The 16289-nt window shown below is 35.1% G+C and overlaps 1 protein-coding gene across 7 annotated transcripts; it reads right to left on the bottom strand.

Moving 5' to 3' along the window:
* Positions 1–535: 535 nt before the first annotated feature.
* On the bottom strand, positions 536–16229 carry LOC149543617 (uncharacterized). 7 transcript variants are annotated; one of them, XM_089798409.1, is made up of 11 exons: positions 12710–15883; positions 12533–12580; positions 7424–7497; positions 7132–7286; positions 6641–6928; positions 6317–6446; positions 4904–5008; positions 3939–4041; positions 3730–3855; positions 1129–1316; positions 536–932 (listed from the first exon to the last, which is right to left on the bottom strand). In XM_089798409.1, exons 3-11 carry the CDS (start codon positions 7474–7476, stop codon positions 839–841), a joined length of 1242 nt encoding a protein of 413 aa, XP_089654535.1. In that variant the 5' UTR covers positions 7477–7497; positions 12533–12580; positions 12710–15883; the 3' UTR covers positions 536–838. The 7 variants fall into 7 exon arrangements, with proteins under 7 accessions (XP_089654535.1, XP_089654532.1, XP_089654530.1 ...); XM_089798406.1 differs by having other exon boundaries at positions 7132–7323; positions 12710–13905; XM_089798404.1 differs by lacking the exons at positions 12533–12580; positions 12710–15883 and adding an exon at positions 15941–16229.
* Between the last annotated feature and the right edge of the window lie 60 nt (positions 16230–16289).

Below are 16289 nucleotides of genomic sequence, written 5' to 3'. Positions count from 1 at the left end.
ATAAGAGAGACGGATTTTAAAAATTAAACATGAACATAATGATCATAAATCATATAACGACAAATTGTAAATGATAAACTTCTTACTTGAACAATGATAAAGTTAATTGTTGATCAATATTGTATCAAAGTTTCAAACTGATTACGTAATGAATCAAGCTTGATAAACAAGCAGCTAATACGCAAACAAAAACCAGAAACAAAATAAAAAATCTTAATCAAGGTCCTTAAGTATGAGGCTCTCAACTAAGTATGAAGTACTTAGGGTATGTGTAGCTAGAACTTGGGTATGTGGATATGTGTCCCATGGGTGTGGATACATGTACCCATGTAATCTAGACTACAATGAATGAGAATGTTTTTGGAGTAAACTATAAGGGTTTTTTTTGCATCAAAATTTCAGATCACTTTCAATAATCCATCATCATCCATTTGAGGAAGAGGAATCACTAAACTCTATAATTTCATAATTGTCAAACTCCACATTCCTAACATTCAAAAGATGTGAGGGATTTAACATTAAAAAATACCAGAAATTGATTAAAAATTTCAACTTAAATAAACACCAAACTTGATAGCACACCGTATTAATTGGCAGAAAGAACAATCGTTATCACATTTACCCTGTCCTCCCTTACCATTTTCACATGGCCATAATTTAAATCTTTTTCGGTTGCCAATAAGTATTAATATTTGCAAATAAAATGCAATTTCAGAAACTAGACCATCTATTTCTGGCAAAGACAGAAACTAATCAAGAGGATAGATTTAATTAATAAGACTAGGTCTATGCAAAATTAAAATTATCAAGCAAATGTGAAGATACACAATCTGCATCACTATCCAGTCTTTAAAGGCTGTTGGAGAACGTAGTCATCAGGAGTGTAATAATCTGCTAACAATCTATACATGTATGAAGGGTTGTGTCCTCCACTGCACAACATAAGGCAGAGATTAAGCAATTTAAGATTTGCACAATCTATATTAACTTTATATGCTACTTAGAGATTAAAAATCTACAACTTAAAGACTTTTGTAATTCCGTAGATCAGACCCCAATTCAGATTGCCAGTAAAAAGAAAGGAGAGAGCATAATTCCGAGGCCCTAACTGAAAACATTGAAACTTACGTATCAGTGATGAAAAGGCTCACAAGCTGTGGTGGAACATAGTCGAATGCTGGATTGACTACATGCAATCTTGAATTCCCAGTTCCACCATCCATGCAGTCAGAAAATTCTCCATAGTCCAGCAATTCTGATGGTGATTTGAGGTCATTAAGTAAAACCTCTGGATTGTGCGGATACAAAGGACATAGCTGCAAAAGGAATTGAAACAATTGTAATATTTGTATAAAAGCTGGATGCTGATATAGATTACTCAGTTAAAAACTATTTTTATGATTCTGTGGAAGTCTCATCTGCAAGATAATGATAGATGAACAAATTAAAAAAGAATGCAGGCAGTTGCTGCCATCAAATTTCAGAGTCTTACTTCACCTCTATGAGCATCATCTAGATCCAATGAGTGCTAAGTGTTCCATTTATTCTCATGAGAGATAGATTCATGTGAGTCACTACTCATGAAACATGGGTCAATGAGCTTGACTCTAAAACTACACAGTTAAATCCTGATGGCAATATATTAATAAAAAAGATACTTGAATCGTTACATAAGGATGTAGGTAACAGATGTGATGTCTCAATCAACTAAATAGACACAACATTATAGGGTTTCAATTTTTGCATTTTGGTGTTATGTAGAAAAATGAAAATAAGTCTTTAAATTCATAGTCCATAGCTAGTGGGTAATGGTAAAATACATTTGATAAAACTACAAAAGAGATGCAACACTATTTTTACTAAGCTAGTTTCAAGAAATAGCTAGTGGGTAATGGTAAAATACATTTGATAAAACTACAAAAGAGATGCAACACTATTTTTACTAAGCTAGTTTCAAGAGCTACTCTAAAGAAACTAAACATTTCCAAAATTTATTAAACATGCTTAATCCATCGCAACCTTCGTCATCCATGCTTAGCACTTTTTCTAAAGTTTTCTGCATCTGATCATTATGAAAACTATGTGATATCTTTAATGTGGGATTTAAGTTTGTGCATAAACAATATTTGTGTGTCTCTAGACAAGGTGCACAACATGATAACCAAAAAATTGCTCACTTATGCAAACTGCACAGCACCATGAAACTTAGAAAATGTCGTGTATTCTCCATATATAAATTCATTCTTAAATATTTATAAAGATATATAGGCACATTCATTTACCTTCATCCTTGGACCTTGGAATGTTGTATGCTTATGTACTCTGGTATATTCACAATGTATGTGGACTTGATGAGTTTCTTTCTCCAAATTGTCTTGTGTTAGGATGCATATGTTTAGATCTGCTTAGTTACTAGTTCATACATTCTTTTCTCTTTTCATTGCATCTATATTTCTCTCTTTTCACCTATCCCATTATATTTGTTCTCACGTTCATCACCTTTGTTAGCTTGTGTTTGTGTGTGTCTCTCCCTCTATAGATACATATATATAGGATAAAACCTTCTATAAATAGATCTAAATAGATTTTTTTTTCAACGCATAGTTAATTTGGATCATATGAAAGAGGATAATCATAGACCCAAAATTCAATATATACCAGAACTAGACCATCAAGCTATACCAATTTTCAGAATTCCAGTTCTTGAATGCTTTAATATTGAAAGATCGAAAGACAAAAAAAAGTTCCAAGTTTGAACAGACACATGGCAATATTTTTTGGACACTTTTGGGGGTCGCTGCCGACACAGTTGATGCGCCATTGGTTCCTAGAAGAATCAATATCTCCATTGGCTAAACCCCATCTGACCCCGCCTTTGGACCTGTATCATGTTCGTACAAAATCGATGTAGACCTCTTCAACATGTGCAACATGGCTAGTCAGTAGATCAATTGGGGGTCTATATATATATTTCTGGCTTTCATTTTGTGTTTAGACACTTCTGTGCCCTGCGCTAATTGTGCCTTGGTACCCACATCACCTCACTTCCTCCCTCCCCCCCCCCCCCCCCCCACCATTTAGTGAGTGGTCTGCCATTTATCTATCCATTTCTGTTTTCTAGCTCACTTCATCCTGCTGACCTATGACCTGTATCCTGTTCGTACACAATTGATGAAGACCTCTTCGACATGTGCAACATGTCTAGTCAGTAGATCAATTGGGGGTCTATATATATATATATCATTTCTGTGCCCTGCGCTAATTGTGCCTTGGTACCCATATCACCTCACTCCCCCCTCTATTTAGTGAGTGGTCTTCCATTTCTATTCTCTAGCTCACGACCTATGATCCAAAAAGTTGATGGACAAAATATCTATGCAGTCAAATCCAGAATCTTCCCAGAAACTCACCTTCCTTCTTGTGCTGCTACATCTCATTCTATATATATTTTTACATTTTGTGCAATAACATATTATTGAATGGTTATAGAGTGTATCATGATCGTTACTCACAATTGTTTCTTGCTTTCTATTTGAGCGAGTTGATATTTACACAAGCACTAATTGGATACACTACCTCATTTCGGAGCATCTGTCAGCCTTTTGATATACTCTTCTATGGAGGGTTAAATGTCTGCAACTAGTTAGCAAGATGACATCTCAAAAAGTAATATAATCTACAGATTAACTGCATGATTAGGTTTGTTATGCTTATTGCATACAGCCTCACCTTGTGTGTACCAGCTAGTACAACAAATGGAACAGCATGTCTGTGTGCTGCTAGTGCAACCATATGCAGTCCTGCTGGTGCAATCACTCCACCATTTGCCAGGACCGCATGAGCACCTACTATAACCTTCACATCAAAATTGATATGGTAAATGACACTAGCAAAATGTAACTCCATTTATTGAAATGTAATAAGTAATTATTACTAACCATATTCACACGCGATATCATAGCAAAGACTGCTGAATCTGTAATTACAGTTGTTTGTAAATCTTTTGCAACTAGTTCTTTAGCAAGAGCATGCCCTTGATATCTGCAGCACTCAACCAAATGTTATTTGCCAGAACAGTTAGTCAAACATGAAAAGTCATAATGCAGCATTCCTCTGAGTTTTCATGGCAGGAACATGTTTCTACAATGAAAATTTTCTGGGCGCTCTGAGATTTCAGGACAGGGGAACATGTTTCTACAAAAATATTTTTTCTGGGCATGTGGACAACAGCAGGGCAGCTAGATTATATTTTTCAAACAAATTACAAATTCTACATATAAATACCATAAATGAAGTGAAAGAAACTGAAATTAAATTATATGCATGATCTGACATTAATTGAGGTTGTAACAATACAAAGGAACAGAAATTCAAAACTTTGATTGATATATGGAATGCCAGTATTACAATTATAACTTACACCAATGCGTGTGAACAAAATTAAAATGAATTGCAATATGATTATCATTCATTGATAATTATCAACTACATGTCTGAGTTTAAAATTGGAAATTGGAAGTCAAACTGCCAAATGATCACGATTCATTCACCCTTTGTTTTATTGTTTATTTTTTTATACCTGTTCAACAGTGATGTCCAGACATCCCTGAGACAGTTGAATCTCGAGAGTAATGAAATTGTCAAAAGGACATCAACATGCATCTGTGGACATCAGCACATGCCCAAAACAAGCAAAACGGGACGGGGATTCGCTAAGGTGGTGCCCCAAAAATTTTAGAGGTTGGGGAATGCTTACCAGGTGATGAAATGTTCCAATCCTCCTGTCACTAGAACATCTTGATCATTTGGAACATCAATCCAGACCAAAGGATGCATCCTTGGGTTATCTATTGACATAAGAAATATACATAGAATTGGAAGCTTTAAAATATCGAGTTCATACCTTGGAGCACCTTCTGCAACAAATACTTGAAAAGATCTCTTTTTCTTGGCCTCACAAAGGAACTTCATCACAGCCTTTGAGTGTGCTAGAGTTAATATCACCTCACTAAATGCCACATAGGATTTCAATTATCAGCTGTGAAAGAAATGCATTCTACAAATACTAATAAAGTACCTTGTTTAACAACGGTAAATTGTGAGCCTCTCATCTGGGAGGTCTTGGGTTCGAGTCTACTTAAGCTTAACACATGATAATAATTAATATCCATAAAAATAAAAATAAATACTCTAGGCTTTGGCCGTTTACCAATAAAAAAAAAGTACTTTGTTTAACATTAAACCACAGTATAACGAATTGCAGAAAATACAGACATTGATCTAACATTTTTATTTTCAGATATAAATCCAGAAATAGCAAATTACCTGGAGCTCTTGTATAAATTATAATCAGAAAAACATAAACCAAAGATTTAGTTATCATTAAATCTAATAACATTATCAATTATTTCAATTTGTCTACATGCATAATTTCTAGCACACAAACCTTTTTACCTTCCTAAGGAAATTAGAATGTCACATTTCTGGCTGACAAGAGACGAGCTTAAATAAATCACCCAAGAATAAATGCTGGCAGTTTTGAAATAAATATCATCTAAAAAATTGATGTTAAATTCGCATGGGAGGAGATTAAAATGTGTCCTAACATTTAGTAGTGTTCTTAGCTTCCAGTTAACATGGTGCCCGAACTATTAAAAAAGATGAATGAATGGCACAACTACTAAAAAACTTGCCTTGACAAAACAAGGGATTATTTATTATCGGGCTTAAGCATAAGGAGAAGAGGAAAGAGATCCAGATTACAGGTAATGCTCACTACTTGATAAAAGATTACTTTTGCTGCTTGCGAATAAAGTAACAGAAGATTGAACAACAAAATCTCCAAATAACTCTTTTCTTTTGCTGGTTAATGAAAGAAGCAATAATATTATTGGGAGTCGATTTCTACCAGATAATTGGGGCTTTATTTGGGGCAGCAAGAACACTGTTAAACTACACCAATGACAACAGGATTTAGATAGGGACTCCTCCACTGATACCTTACCTTCAATAGATCTATCTGTGGCAAACATAGAAAATAACACATAAGCACTAAGATCCTTAGTTACTTCCACTGGAAGACCAACTAATCATGAATTTTGGGCACCTAGGAAAAGGATGCGACTTCGACCTGTGAGGCCAAGACTCAAAAAGAGAGGCTGCTGGTAGAATATCAGGAATCAATGGGTGTCCTAGATATTAATAAATGATACAAACTTTAATAACTTATTTGCCAGAATTCTATATCTACTGGTAACAGTACCCATCTAAAATTTTCATTGAAAAAATGTAAACTGAATGGAAACAACGCTCATACTTCTGATGAATATGTTCCAATGCTTGCTCTGCAATCTGAGAGTAACAGTTATCAATTTCTTCAATCAATTCATTGACGGCCTCAATTACACCATGTTTTAGTTTCCAGCTTTTTGAGTTTTTGTCAGCAGCTGCAATAGATACTATTAATTAAAGTAGTATGCAAAATCTGCCAAATTTTAAAAAACTGCTCAAACACTGAACCAATCCAATGAATTTGCAATATCTAAGTGGATTTATATTTTTTCTTTGCAAAAAACAAGCTTTCTTTGCTAAAGAATTCTCACAACGACAAAAAAATTAATCTCATGAAATAAACTCTCACATTTGCTTTTTCCTTCAGAGTCACCTCCGGAAGAACCTGTAGAAGAAGCAACTTGTGGTCCAGGAATAGATTCAAGAAGATTATGTAGGGAAGGAGCTTGTAATGTACTCCTATTTGCCGCAGCCAGAGCAGCAGCAGATAGCTGTGATGGGTTTTCATGTTGAGTGTCATCTTCATCATCACTGTCAACAGAAATGTCTAAGCCCTTAACATCTGTTGTTGCCAAAGCTACATCCTCATCACGAATAAGATGTAATACACGTCTCACGATGTTCCCAATAGCTAGCTCTGTCATATTTTCCAAATAGAAAGATTCTTAGAATAATTTACAGAGATATAAGATGCAGATAAATATCTTGTTTGCAAATTAAGCCACGAAAGTAGCTAATCATAAATGTTTTATACCCATGTATAGGCACTTTGTTAATATGTAAATTAGTCTTACTCTTTATATGTCCTCAAAACATGAGCTGAGAGAAATGTAAACAAACCGACGGGATTAGCAGCAATGAGTTGCACGCCCACTGATCTTACTGCTTGAATAAGGGATGCAGCCTGATTAGAATGTGGTACGCGTTGTTGACAAATAACTGACCTAAGTAGAACTGCAGTTTCTCTGGCACTAGCCTGTGAACCTTCAACCTGCCTGATTTGTTTATAAACCCCCCAGGTCAAAAGAGAACCTGAGATCAGATTCAGATGAAGATTTACTTCTAAAGCATCTTCATTCTTTGAAAACAATATTCATTTTATTTTCTTATCCAAAAATGAGCAGACAATTACCGTCGCTTAAGTTTGACCACAAAGTCATTAACTGCTGACTGTAGATCTGGCATCTTTAAGTTCCTTATCTTAACCTGCAAAAAGTATCTCAATTTTATGGCTGAATTTATCCAACTTTGCATAGCATCTTTACCATATTTATTTATGCAATTTTTATCGCACCTACATTCTTATAAGAATGGCTATAAAAAACCATCAACACATATCTGCAATTATAATTGACAATTCAAGGTCAGATTTAGCAAACTGAATACTACCATTTGGAAATCTATCTCTATGAGTGGAATATTTGATGGCATCAGAAGACTGGGAGAACATGCCTCATTTCACAGAATACTGGGGCAATGGGCAAATAGGAGGGGAGTTTGATGCAGGGTGGATATGTAGGTTCTTCGCCACATCCCTAACATAGTAATATCTAGGTGGACGCTAATCCCAATAAAGAAAGTAGATGAACTTGTGATGAATTCACATTAAGCTCAGTTATAAGGTCACCACTCCCCACTAACACTTTCTCACACTTCCATACTCGATAGCAAAATGATGAAAATAATGAGAGAAAAACTATCTCAAGGTAACCATAATCACGATTTTTGTAGGACCTGTCGTGAATAGAAAAATATCTTATCAGTAATTCTCATGTGAAATCAATACAAGTTTCTTCTCTGCTTAAATTGTTGGCTTGGAGAAGACTGGTCATTTTTGTTTGACAATGCTAAGAACAGACCATCTCTAATAATTTAATGAGCTGAGTATCACAAGTTTAAAATTTTCATAAATTTTTTCTATAGTAATGTGCTTTTCTTTATTGCATATAGGCAATAGTATTGGTGTTTATAGCTTGATTCAGAACTGGAACTTCTTCAGCCATTGCCACTCACTATGAGTGGATGCTGAGAATTATTGGCATGCCATATTGGGAGTTCCAATAAAAATATGCCACCTTCTGCATATTAGCTTCTCTAAGACTTGAGATTTTTTGCTGAGACAGGCTTGGTGAGCTTGTCCCTTATGCAGTCCCGTTCTCTCTACAACTTTTATATTAAGCTTTCCCAAAAGGCTCAAAATTCAATACCTTCTGCTGCCAGAAATAACCCAGCTTCGATACTCTCTGTGAACAACTCGATTTATTTTTGCGCCAAAGATTGGAGGAGCTTTACATCCTGTTTGAGTTCAGTGTTTTTTTCTCAGGGTCAGTGACAAACTTTTAGAAGGTAAAGTATATTTCAACCTAGAGGGAGGATATTATCAATCAGTGGTTCGGTCCCAAACTTCTTAAGTGAGGATATGAAGCAGATTGCTCATAACTTGATAGCAGCTAGATGAGTGAAATCAGAAAAGTCAAAAACTATTATTTAATTTGAAATCTGCACTAGTTCGCACAACATTTTAAACTTACTAAACTACAGATGAGCTTGTAATTAGCCTGTTATTATTATGGAAATGGAGTAGATATTAGAATTAACTCAATGAAGCAATATCATGTTAGGATTAACGAGACAGAAATAGCAATTACATGTAAATATATCCAATATCAGAAAATAATAATGCACGTAGAAGAGAAAACAACACACAATGATTTAACATGGTTCACCCAATCCCTGGGCTACATCCACCAAACAATAAGTCCAATATTTTATTATCCAGTGATTACAACCTGATTACAATCTGTAATCCCTTACAGCTCAATACCGCCGCAAAAAGCTACTATCTCATCACGCTCTATAAAATCTCTAACCCTAAGCCATTTTATACAAGATTTTTGCCACTTAGAAAATTAGGGCTAGAATAAATTGTCCAATAAAATAATAGCGGTCGATGCCTTTTACAATAATAAAGTTGCTTGAGCTTTTGGGGGCTCGGCCTCAGGACCCTGCATGGGGTGCTTGCCCCTTGACCCCATCTTCAAAACACTACCCCCAAACCCCTGTAGAAAAATATGGGGGGAAACTGCATTGATTAAAGTGGGGAAAAATTAACCCCTCCGAGTCTGGTTAGGCTCCACATCACAACATATCAAACAGCTCTTCAGATCTTTTCGGGCTGATTTGGGGAACTTTATTTCAAACTTAAATAATCGACCCAATCATATTTGATCCTTGCCCCTCTAAAAGTAAGTAATCTAAGCTAAAATAATTAAAGGTTATTGTAAAATATCTTGAATTTTTTTTTAAAAATATGGAATAAGAGTTAGAGGTCATTAGGAATGGAATCTCTTTCAACAATTATTGCACAGAATAAATAGCTATAGTTAAATGTATCCTGGGTGATGAGGTTCGTATCAAAACTCACTTGCACGCCTCTAAATGAGAAACTATTCCCAGCTCTAATGATAAGATGATTCCTTGCAGCTAAAACTGTTTTCACCATCTCCATGCCACTTCAAGCATAAGAAAAACTTGAAAGTGTTAAATTTTGGAATTTAGGTTCTTTTATAGTTGAAAGGCTACTCATCCATTCCCTCAAAAAGACGAGCATAAGATGTGTGAGTTGGACATTGATGGAGTTGATAATGAATGCCACAGCCTTACCTGCAACCGAAATGCCTATCACATCTAAAGAGAAAACTCCATGTTTGTACTCATGCAATGAGAAGAAAATTGATCCAGAAAGCATCTGATTTGAAAGGAATATAAATTATAATGTACAATACTTAATGCTTATAAAAGAAAATGATAGTTAAACTCTAGGTGAGTTAAAAGTTAGATCATTACAAGCGTTCTCATCCTATGCTATGCGACAACATGAACTAGAAAAGAAAAACACTCCTAAGTTCAGCTTAAGTGAGTGAAGTAAAAGGGGACCTAATTAATTAATTAGTTAGTTAAGCTAACGACCTATTTTACCTTTAACACCCCCCCCAAGTATAGCTTAGGGAATAGCTAAGAGCCCAATGATGAATCAATGAAAGAGCCCAATAATGAATCAATGAATGGATGCATGGAAAAGCGTAGACTAGCCTGATGAGGTACCCATGCACAAACAATGAATCTCTCATAACCAGAGAAAAAGGGAAACGCTAATAGGAAAAAACTTCTCCATAAGAGAGAAGATGAAATAAATGTGCACCTAGTAAAAGAAGGAAAGGAGGAGCACTTGACATGACCCCACAAGGATTGCTTCTATCATAAAGGTACAATAGATGTTCCACCAATAGGATAGAAAAAATGAGACAAAGAATTCACCCCATAAAGAAGTAACTCTTGTGTCGATGAAGAAACTTTGAAATAAAACATGATCCATTGCTTGCAAACAGCATTTCTCCTCTTGGTAAGAAACCAATCTGCTAGTGATTGGAGAGCCATTTCCATAAGTTGGATGAATAGGGAATCCAAATCGAAATGGTGTGCTCCTTTTAAAAATTACTCAAATATATACACGTTGAAATGAGATGATGTCAATCCAAAATCCTATGAAGAGGGATGTAGAACAAGCTTCACAAACAATGATTATGGACTAACAACAACAATGTGGCTATTACGAAAGAGGAGGTATACGTCTTCGTCATGATCCTCTAAATCTACAATATGAGATTCCAAAAACAAGGATGATACGTCTGATAGATATGAATCCCAGCTAGCTGTCTAAAAGATGATGAATGACCTACTGCACTAAACCAATAGATGCATGGATGTGACAATACTAATTTGATAAAAAACAACAGAAGATAGGGACGAGTCCTGAGATGAGGGGTAGGAACAAGGAAAAAAGCCTCTAAACCCTTGAAACATGCAAGACTTGCAATATACCCAAGCTCTTCTAGAGTGCCATTAGAGAAAGGTATACAATCTGCATCAAGGGGAATGAGCCAATCTATAACAATATCCTTCGAAATGAAGAAATATGAGGGTCTCCTTGAATCTCTCGAAGTCTACTCCAAAGTGTGTGTGGACAATCAATGTCCAATTCACAGCAAACATAGTGTCATGATCAACACTAAAACAAATAAATTCTAAACACGATCAATAAAATTACTCCAAATTGATCTACTGCCCAATGTGTTTGGTTCTGGTATGAGTCCATAAAGATAAGGCAAAAGATTATGCCACCTAAGATTTACCAGGATGTCATATCGTCAAGCCTCATAATTATCCTTTTCCAGGATGATCACAGAAGGATGAACAAAAAAATTCACAAGTGTAATACTTGCTCAATGATTAAATCCAAAGACCAAAAACCTAAATGCATATAAAACAAATCAAATGAGCTCATCTCGTGCAAATAGAACATTTCCAAGTGACAAAATGTCCAAGTAATTGACCAAATGTGAAATCATTAAAAAAAAGATTAAAATATCTTGATGTAAATTCAGAAAAAATCGCATGGATAGATATCAAAAGCTCTGAAGTACCTCTCTAATGTCAATATCACATAAATCAGACAAAGGTAAAAAGTTATAAAATCTTGAATGCAGAAATCAATGATACGTAATCAACAAGCAATAAACCATACAAACAATAAAATGTAATGATGAAACTTGCATCACTTGGAAATATGCAAAACCAACTTTTCAACAATATCTGATTTGCCAAAATCCAATATGTCTGCCCAAATTATGCCTAAATGAAAAAATAAGGTCCCTAACGGAAAATTAGGTCTTGGAAGGGTCAGCAGTGTAGAATGTGACATCATGCTGATGTCATCGCAGAATATGTTTAAGGCATCTCTCTTTTGGGAAAAATGCTAATTTTTTTAAACAGTTGGAATAGGCTTTGATCCTGACCAAATATTTTGTGTCTCATAAAATAAAAAACTTGGTAATTGAAAGACTAAAACTTCAGTCAGAAAAGGTTTGCCAACCCAAAAATGCAGCTGAAACATGAACTGCCCCCCCCCCCCCACCCTGCATGTGGTCCAACTCAACAAGAAATGAGTTCACTTAATTTTTGTAATATTCATACAGATAAAAGCAAAAAATATAGCAACTGCATGAAAAACGATTTCATCTTTATACCTTGATGATTTGTCACAACATCATCCAAAGATGGGATACAATTAAAGAAATAATAATAATAAAACAAAAATAAAAACAGTTTAGAACATGCATTTTTTGGTGGCAATGAACTACTTTACAACAGAAGATTTAAAGGTCTGAAGGTAAATCTTTACCTTCCCAAATCATATTGTGAAACATCCGTTAATGCAGAGAGCAAATGGCTGGCAGTGCCAATTAATGCTTTTAGTCAACTTGGTTATTTACAGAGCTGCAATAATTTTCTGAACTTCCAATAATTACAATCACATTTAAGATATCTTATAGACATTTCTTTTGGAAGAACAACTTACATTCCAAAGTGAAAAGGCAACAAAGAGAGAAACCCCCAGCATGCTAACAGGAGGTCCTAGTTTTGAATCCTAATTGTTCTGTAGAAAATAACAATTCCATGCTTCCTTGTTTGTATTATAAGTCAGTGATCCAATAAAAATAAACCTCTCTTGTATTTACAAAATTGAAAAGGAAATAATACACAGAAGAAAAGCTAAATTGAAAAACCAACTTGGTATGCCCTCAATTATTGTTGACTGTGGTACAAATTAACCTTAATCATTAAACCTACTGTTGTGCAAGAATTTAAACAGCATATTTCAATAAAGTACTCTGAATTGCCAAAAAGGGAATAAATTTTTTTAAAGCAGTGCAAAAGAGGTTAACAAAAATTAGAATTTTGAGGAAGACAAAGCAACCCCAAGATTCGGAGCTTTAAGTTAAGAACCCATTCTGATTGAAATTTATTCCTTAAACCAGTACACCTTACATATGTGATGGCATGGATTTCAATTTTAGTCTTTTGGTGGTGGTAACTGGTTGCATTGCCTTTGAGAGCATACACTGCTACTAAGCTCCAAGGTGAAGTGGATGAAGGTTTACGGGGCTGGTTTATTACCACTCCGATTTCACTGCACTCTTCATATTCTTTTAATAGCTTAACCCTTTTCAAACAATGATGTCCTCTTATTGCGATGTTTTATGTAGATGTAATTGTTGAGGGCATCCTTATTCAAATCGAGATCTCATGCTCAAATTGGATGGATAGGGTACTGAGCCTCATAAATATATAAGATAAATAGAAAAAAAAATCCTCACTAAGTAATTTAAGATAATTATTAATTGTGAGTAGTTTAAAAGCTACTGTTAACTATATTAATTAATTTTCATTCGCTAAAACTTAGAAGAATTTATCTTAATGATTTAACAGAACTTCCATGCTTTGATCAAAATTTAAAACTACTTATAACAATATTACTTCTTTTCTGTTGCTTACAGGTGCAATCTATTACTTATTTATATATCAAAATTCAGAAGCATCAATAAAAAATACTAATTGTGACTTAATGAGAGAGGTTTGCTTTGAACCAAGCTAGACAGTTTTGCTATGTGAAACTACTTGCTAATTGGGTTTTGCATGGATACAAACTTGATTCTACATTGTTTTCCTGGAGCATTGTTGCTTTGAGTTTTCAGGTACTAATAAAGTAGCTTGTAAAGAAGAAAAATGATGGCCATCATTCACTTGGATGAGCATAGTGTCTGTTCAACTCAAAATGATTTTCCAGCATGTGTTCCCAATGCCATCCTTTTCTGAATGAACCAACGTAAACCTTAAGGGAATATACAGTGAGACTCTCCAATGGAGATATACAGTGGAGAGTCATCGATATAAGTATCTCAACGACATTCTTGGCATTGGATATTGAAATAGGTATGAAGGTTTTGTTTGAAGAAATATAAAGGTCAATTTGAGATTGAAATCTTTACTTTCATTGTGTTAAATCGTGCCTTATACGATTATCAAGGATGATATGCATTTTCAGCAGCACAAAATGTACGGTTTCTCATGTTACACTTGAATCAGATACATCGTACAAACCTTTTACAATCTCAGTAAACAAACTATTCCTGAAGAGTATATGTGCCAAGACAATGTGAATAACTTAATTTCTTTAACTGAATGTGAATAATTTAATTAATCCTCTTCCAACTCCACGACTTTTTGATGCGTTAGCAGAGTTAGGATGAAATTTGTTGGGACATTTTGTCAGTGAAGATCTTCTGAAGTGATTCTTAATTAAGCATTACCTATACAGGTCCTTTTTCTTATGTTATTGACTACTTATCCCTGTTGGGAGCCCCAATAAGAAAATGTTGCAGCTGTTGGCCTAATATACAATCACCAAGACCACAAAAACATTTAAGAGCAGCCCAAGCTTAAGGTAAACACTAAATTTGGGAAGTCACCCCAAGGGTGTAAATACTGTTCAGCAAAATAGTGAATTTTTCAAAAACACCTTGGGCATACTAAGTTAAACCACTACAGCCCAACAGCTCTAAGCGACCATTATTGGTGTCACCAACATATGGCCTTTTAATGGATTACAAAAGATATATTGTGATAAGGAAATCTAATAGTTCGCTACCTTATGACAGCCAGCATAGCTGATCGTCTGAAACAAATCACTAAGTTGAGTCCTCGCTCATCTCATAAATTTCCAAGCGACAACATCTTGCATCTTGACAACTAAGAAAGAGTACACATAACTTGCTCGTGTGTTTTTCTTATCAACACGACTAAAGAAATAGTTAGAAGAAGATTCCCATCCTTATTGCCCAAAACAAAACTCGCATGATATCTCTGCTAAATCTCTTCTCAGATTTAGAAAATGGCAACGTGACACAATCAGAAAAGTAGTAATTTCCTTCCAATCTTTGCATATCCACTCAAAGCGTAGAATTTCGTCCTTGTGAAAACTCCAAACCCGTAAAAACGGGCGCCTAGTCAGACTTGGAATCTCTTTTCATTTCAAACCCTGGGGTATCCCAAAACCAATTCTGATTTCATTTCAAACACTCAAATACCGAAATAATACTTGCGTTCATAAATTTGATTTGATATTGAGACATTGAATATTCAATAACGATTTTCTTTCATTTCAAACCCGTAAAATCCCCAAACAGCGATTAATTTGATTCCATTCAAGCCCATGTAAACCCAAGAATTAATTTGAAAGTACCCCATGAAGACCTCAAAACATATTTGAAAACCAAAATTAACACGTGGAAAAGGGGAGAAGAAAAAAGTTTTCGCGGCACAAGAACAATCTAGGTTTCATTTATTTCAGAACAATATTCATTATTAAAAAATGCATCCAATTAAAATAGATATAGGCACTCGCCTCTTATGTGGAGGAATCTATGTGCAACACAGTAAGCTCCACCAATGGCCTTAATGAAGAATCGAAGGGCTGCACTTTAAATACAATCTTTCATGGAGAACCTAAACCTTTAAAAGGACTATTTCCCGAGAAATTGAGACATAAAATGATGATCGGGTCAAGGGCGCAAAAAATCTTCTGGGTAGTTTTCAAACAAAATGAATCCGCTACAAAAACATGTAAATGAAAAGCGTAAGCCAGTGTCTATCATTAAATTAGGATGGTTTCTAATTCATAAGAGCTTCATCTGCCGTAAAAGACAGACAAATCCTGTAAAAATATCACGAAAGACTTTCATTCCAGTACTTTTGCCTTCTCTATTCCCTGCCACATATCTTCCGTCATCCTCACGCTCAACTGTTCCCACTTGGTCAAGCCATTCAGGATGTTTAGTTACTCTATGTTTAGCAGATTATGGTAGGGGAAGAGGGCACCAGCTACGGTTTATTTTGCACCCTCTTCTGCCCGGTTGTCGTCTCGTACCCGCATGTCTTTCCGTCTTGCCTGACATTGGAGTGTTCTGACATTACAGCGTTCTTCCCTGCCAATTAGACTTGAGAAAAAATAAATCCATCTTTTATAAAATAATTTCATTCAAGTGAAAATTAAAATAAAATTCACGTTATAAATAGATTGTAGAAATGTGATATTGTTA

This window comes from Cupressus sempervirens, chromosome 8 (assembly GCF_028749045.1).
Source record: "Cupressus sempervirens isolate cs-2001-9-10 chromosome 8, ASM2874904v1, whole genome shotgun sequence".
In the NCBI taxonomy this organism is placed as follows: domain Eukaryota; kingdom Viridiplantae; phylum Streptophyta; class Pinopsida; order Cupressales; family Cupressaceae; genus Cupressus; species Cupressus sempervirens.
The sequence above is the reverse complement of the archived record's forward strand: the minus strand, read 5'-3'. Positions and strand labels throughout refer to the sequence as shown.

Excerpts from the sequence above, each read along its gene's own strand:
- LOC149543617 (XM_089798403.1), bottom strand. The coding sequence starts at position 12,751 with ATGCTGGGGGTTTCTCTCTTTGTTGCCTTTTCACTTTGGAAT. Across the intron at positions 7,498-12,709 it reads TTGCCTTTTCACTTTGGAAT|GTTAAGATAAGGAACTTAAA; the intron begins GTAAGTTGTTCT and ends TACTTTTTGCAG. Across the intron at positions 1,317-3,729 it reads TACTAGCTGGTACACACAAG|CTATGTCCTTTGTATCCGCA; the intron begins GTGAGGCTGTAT and ends TTCCTTTTGCAG.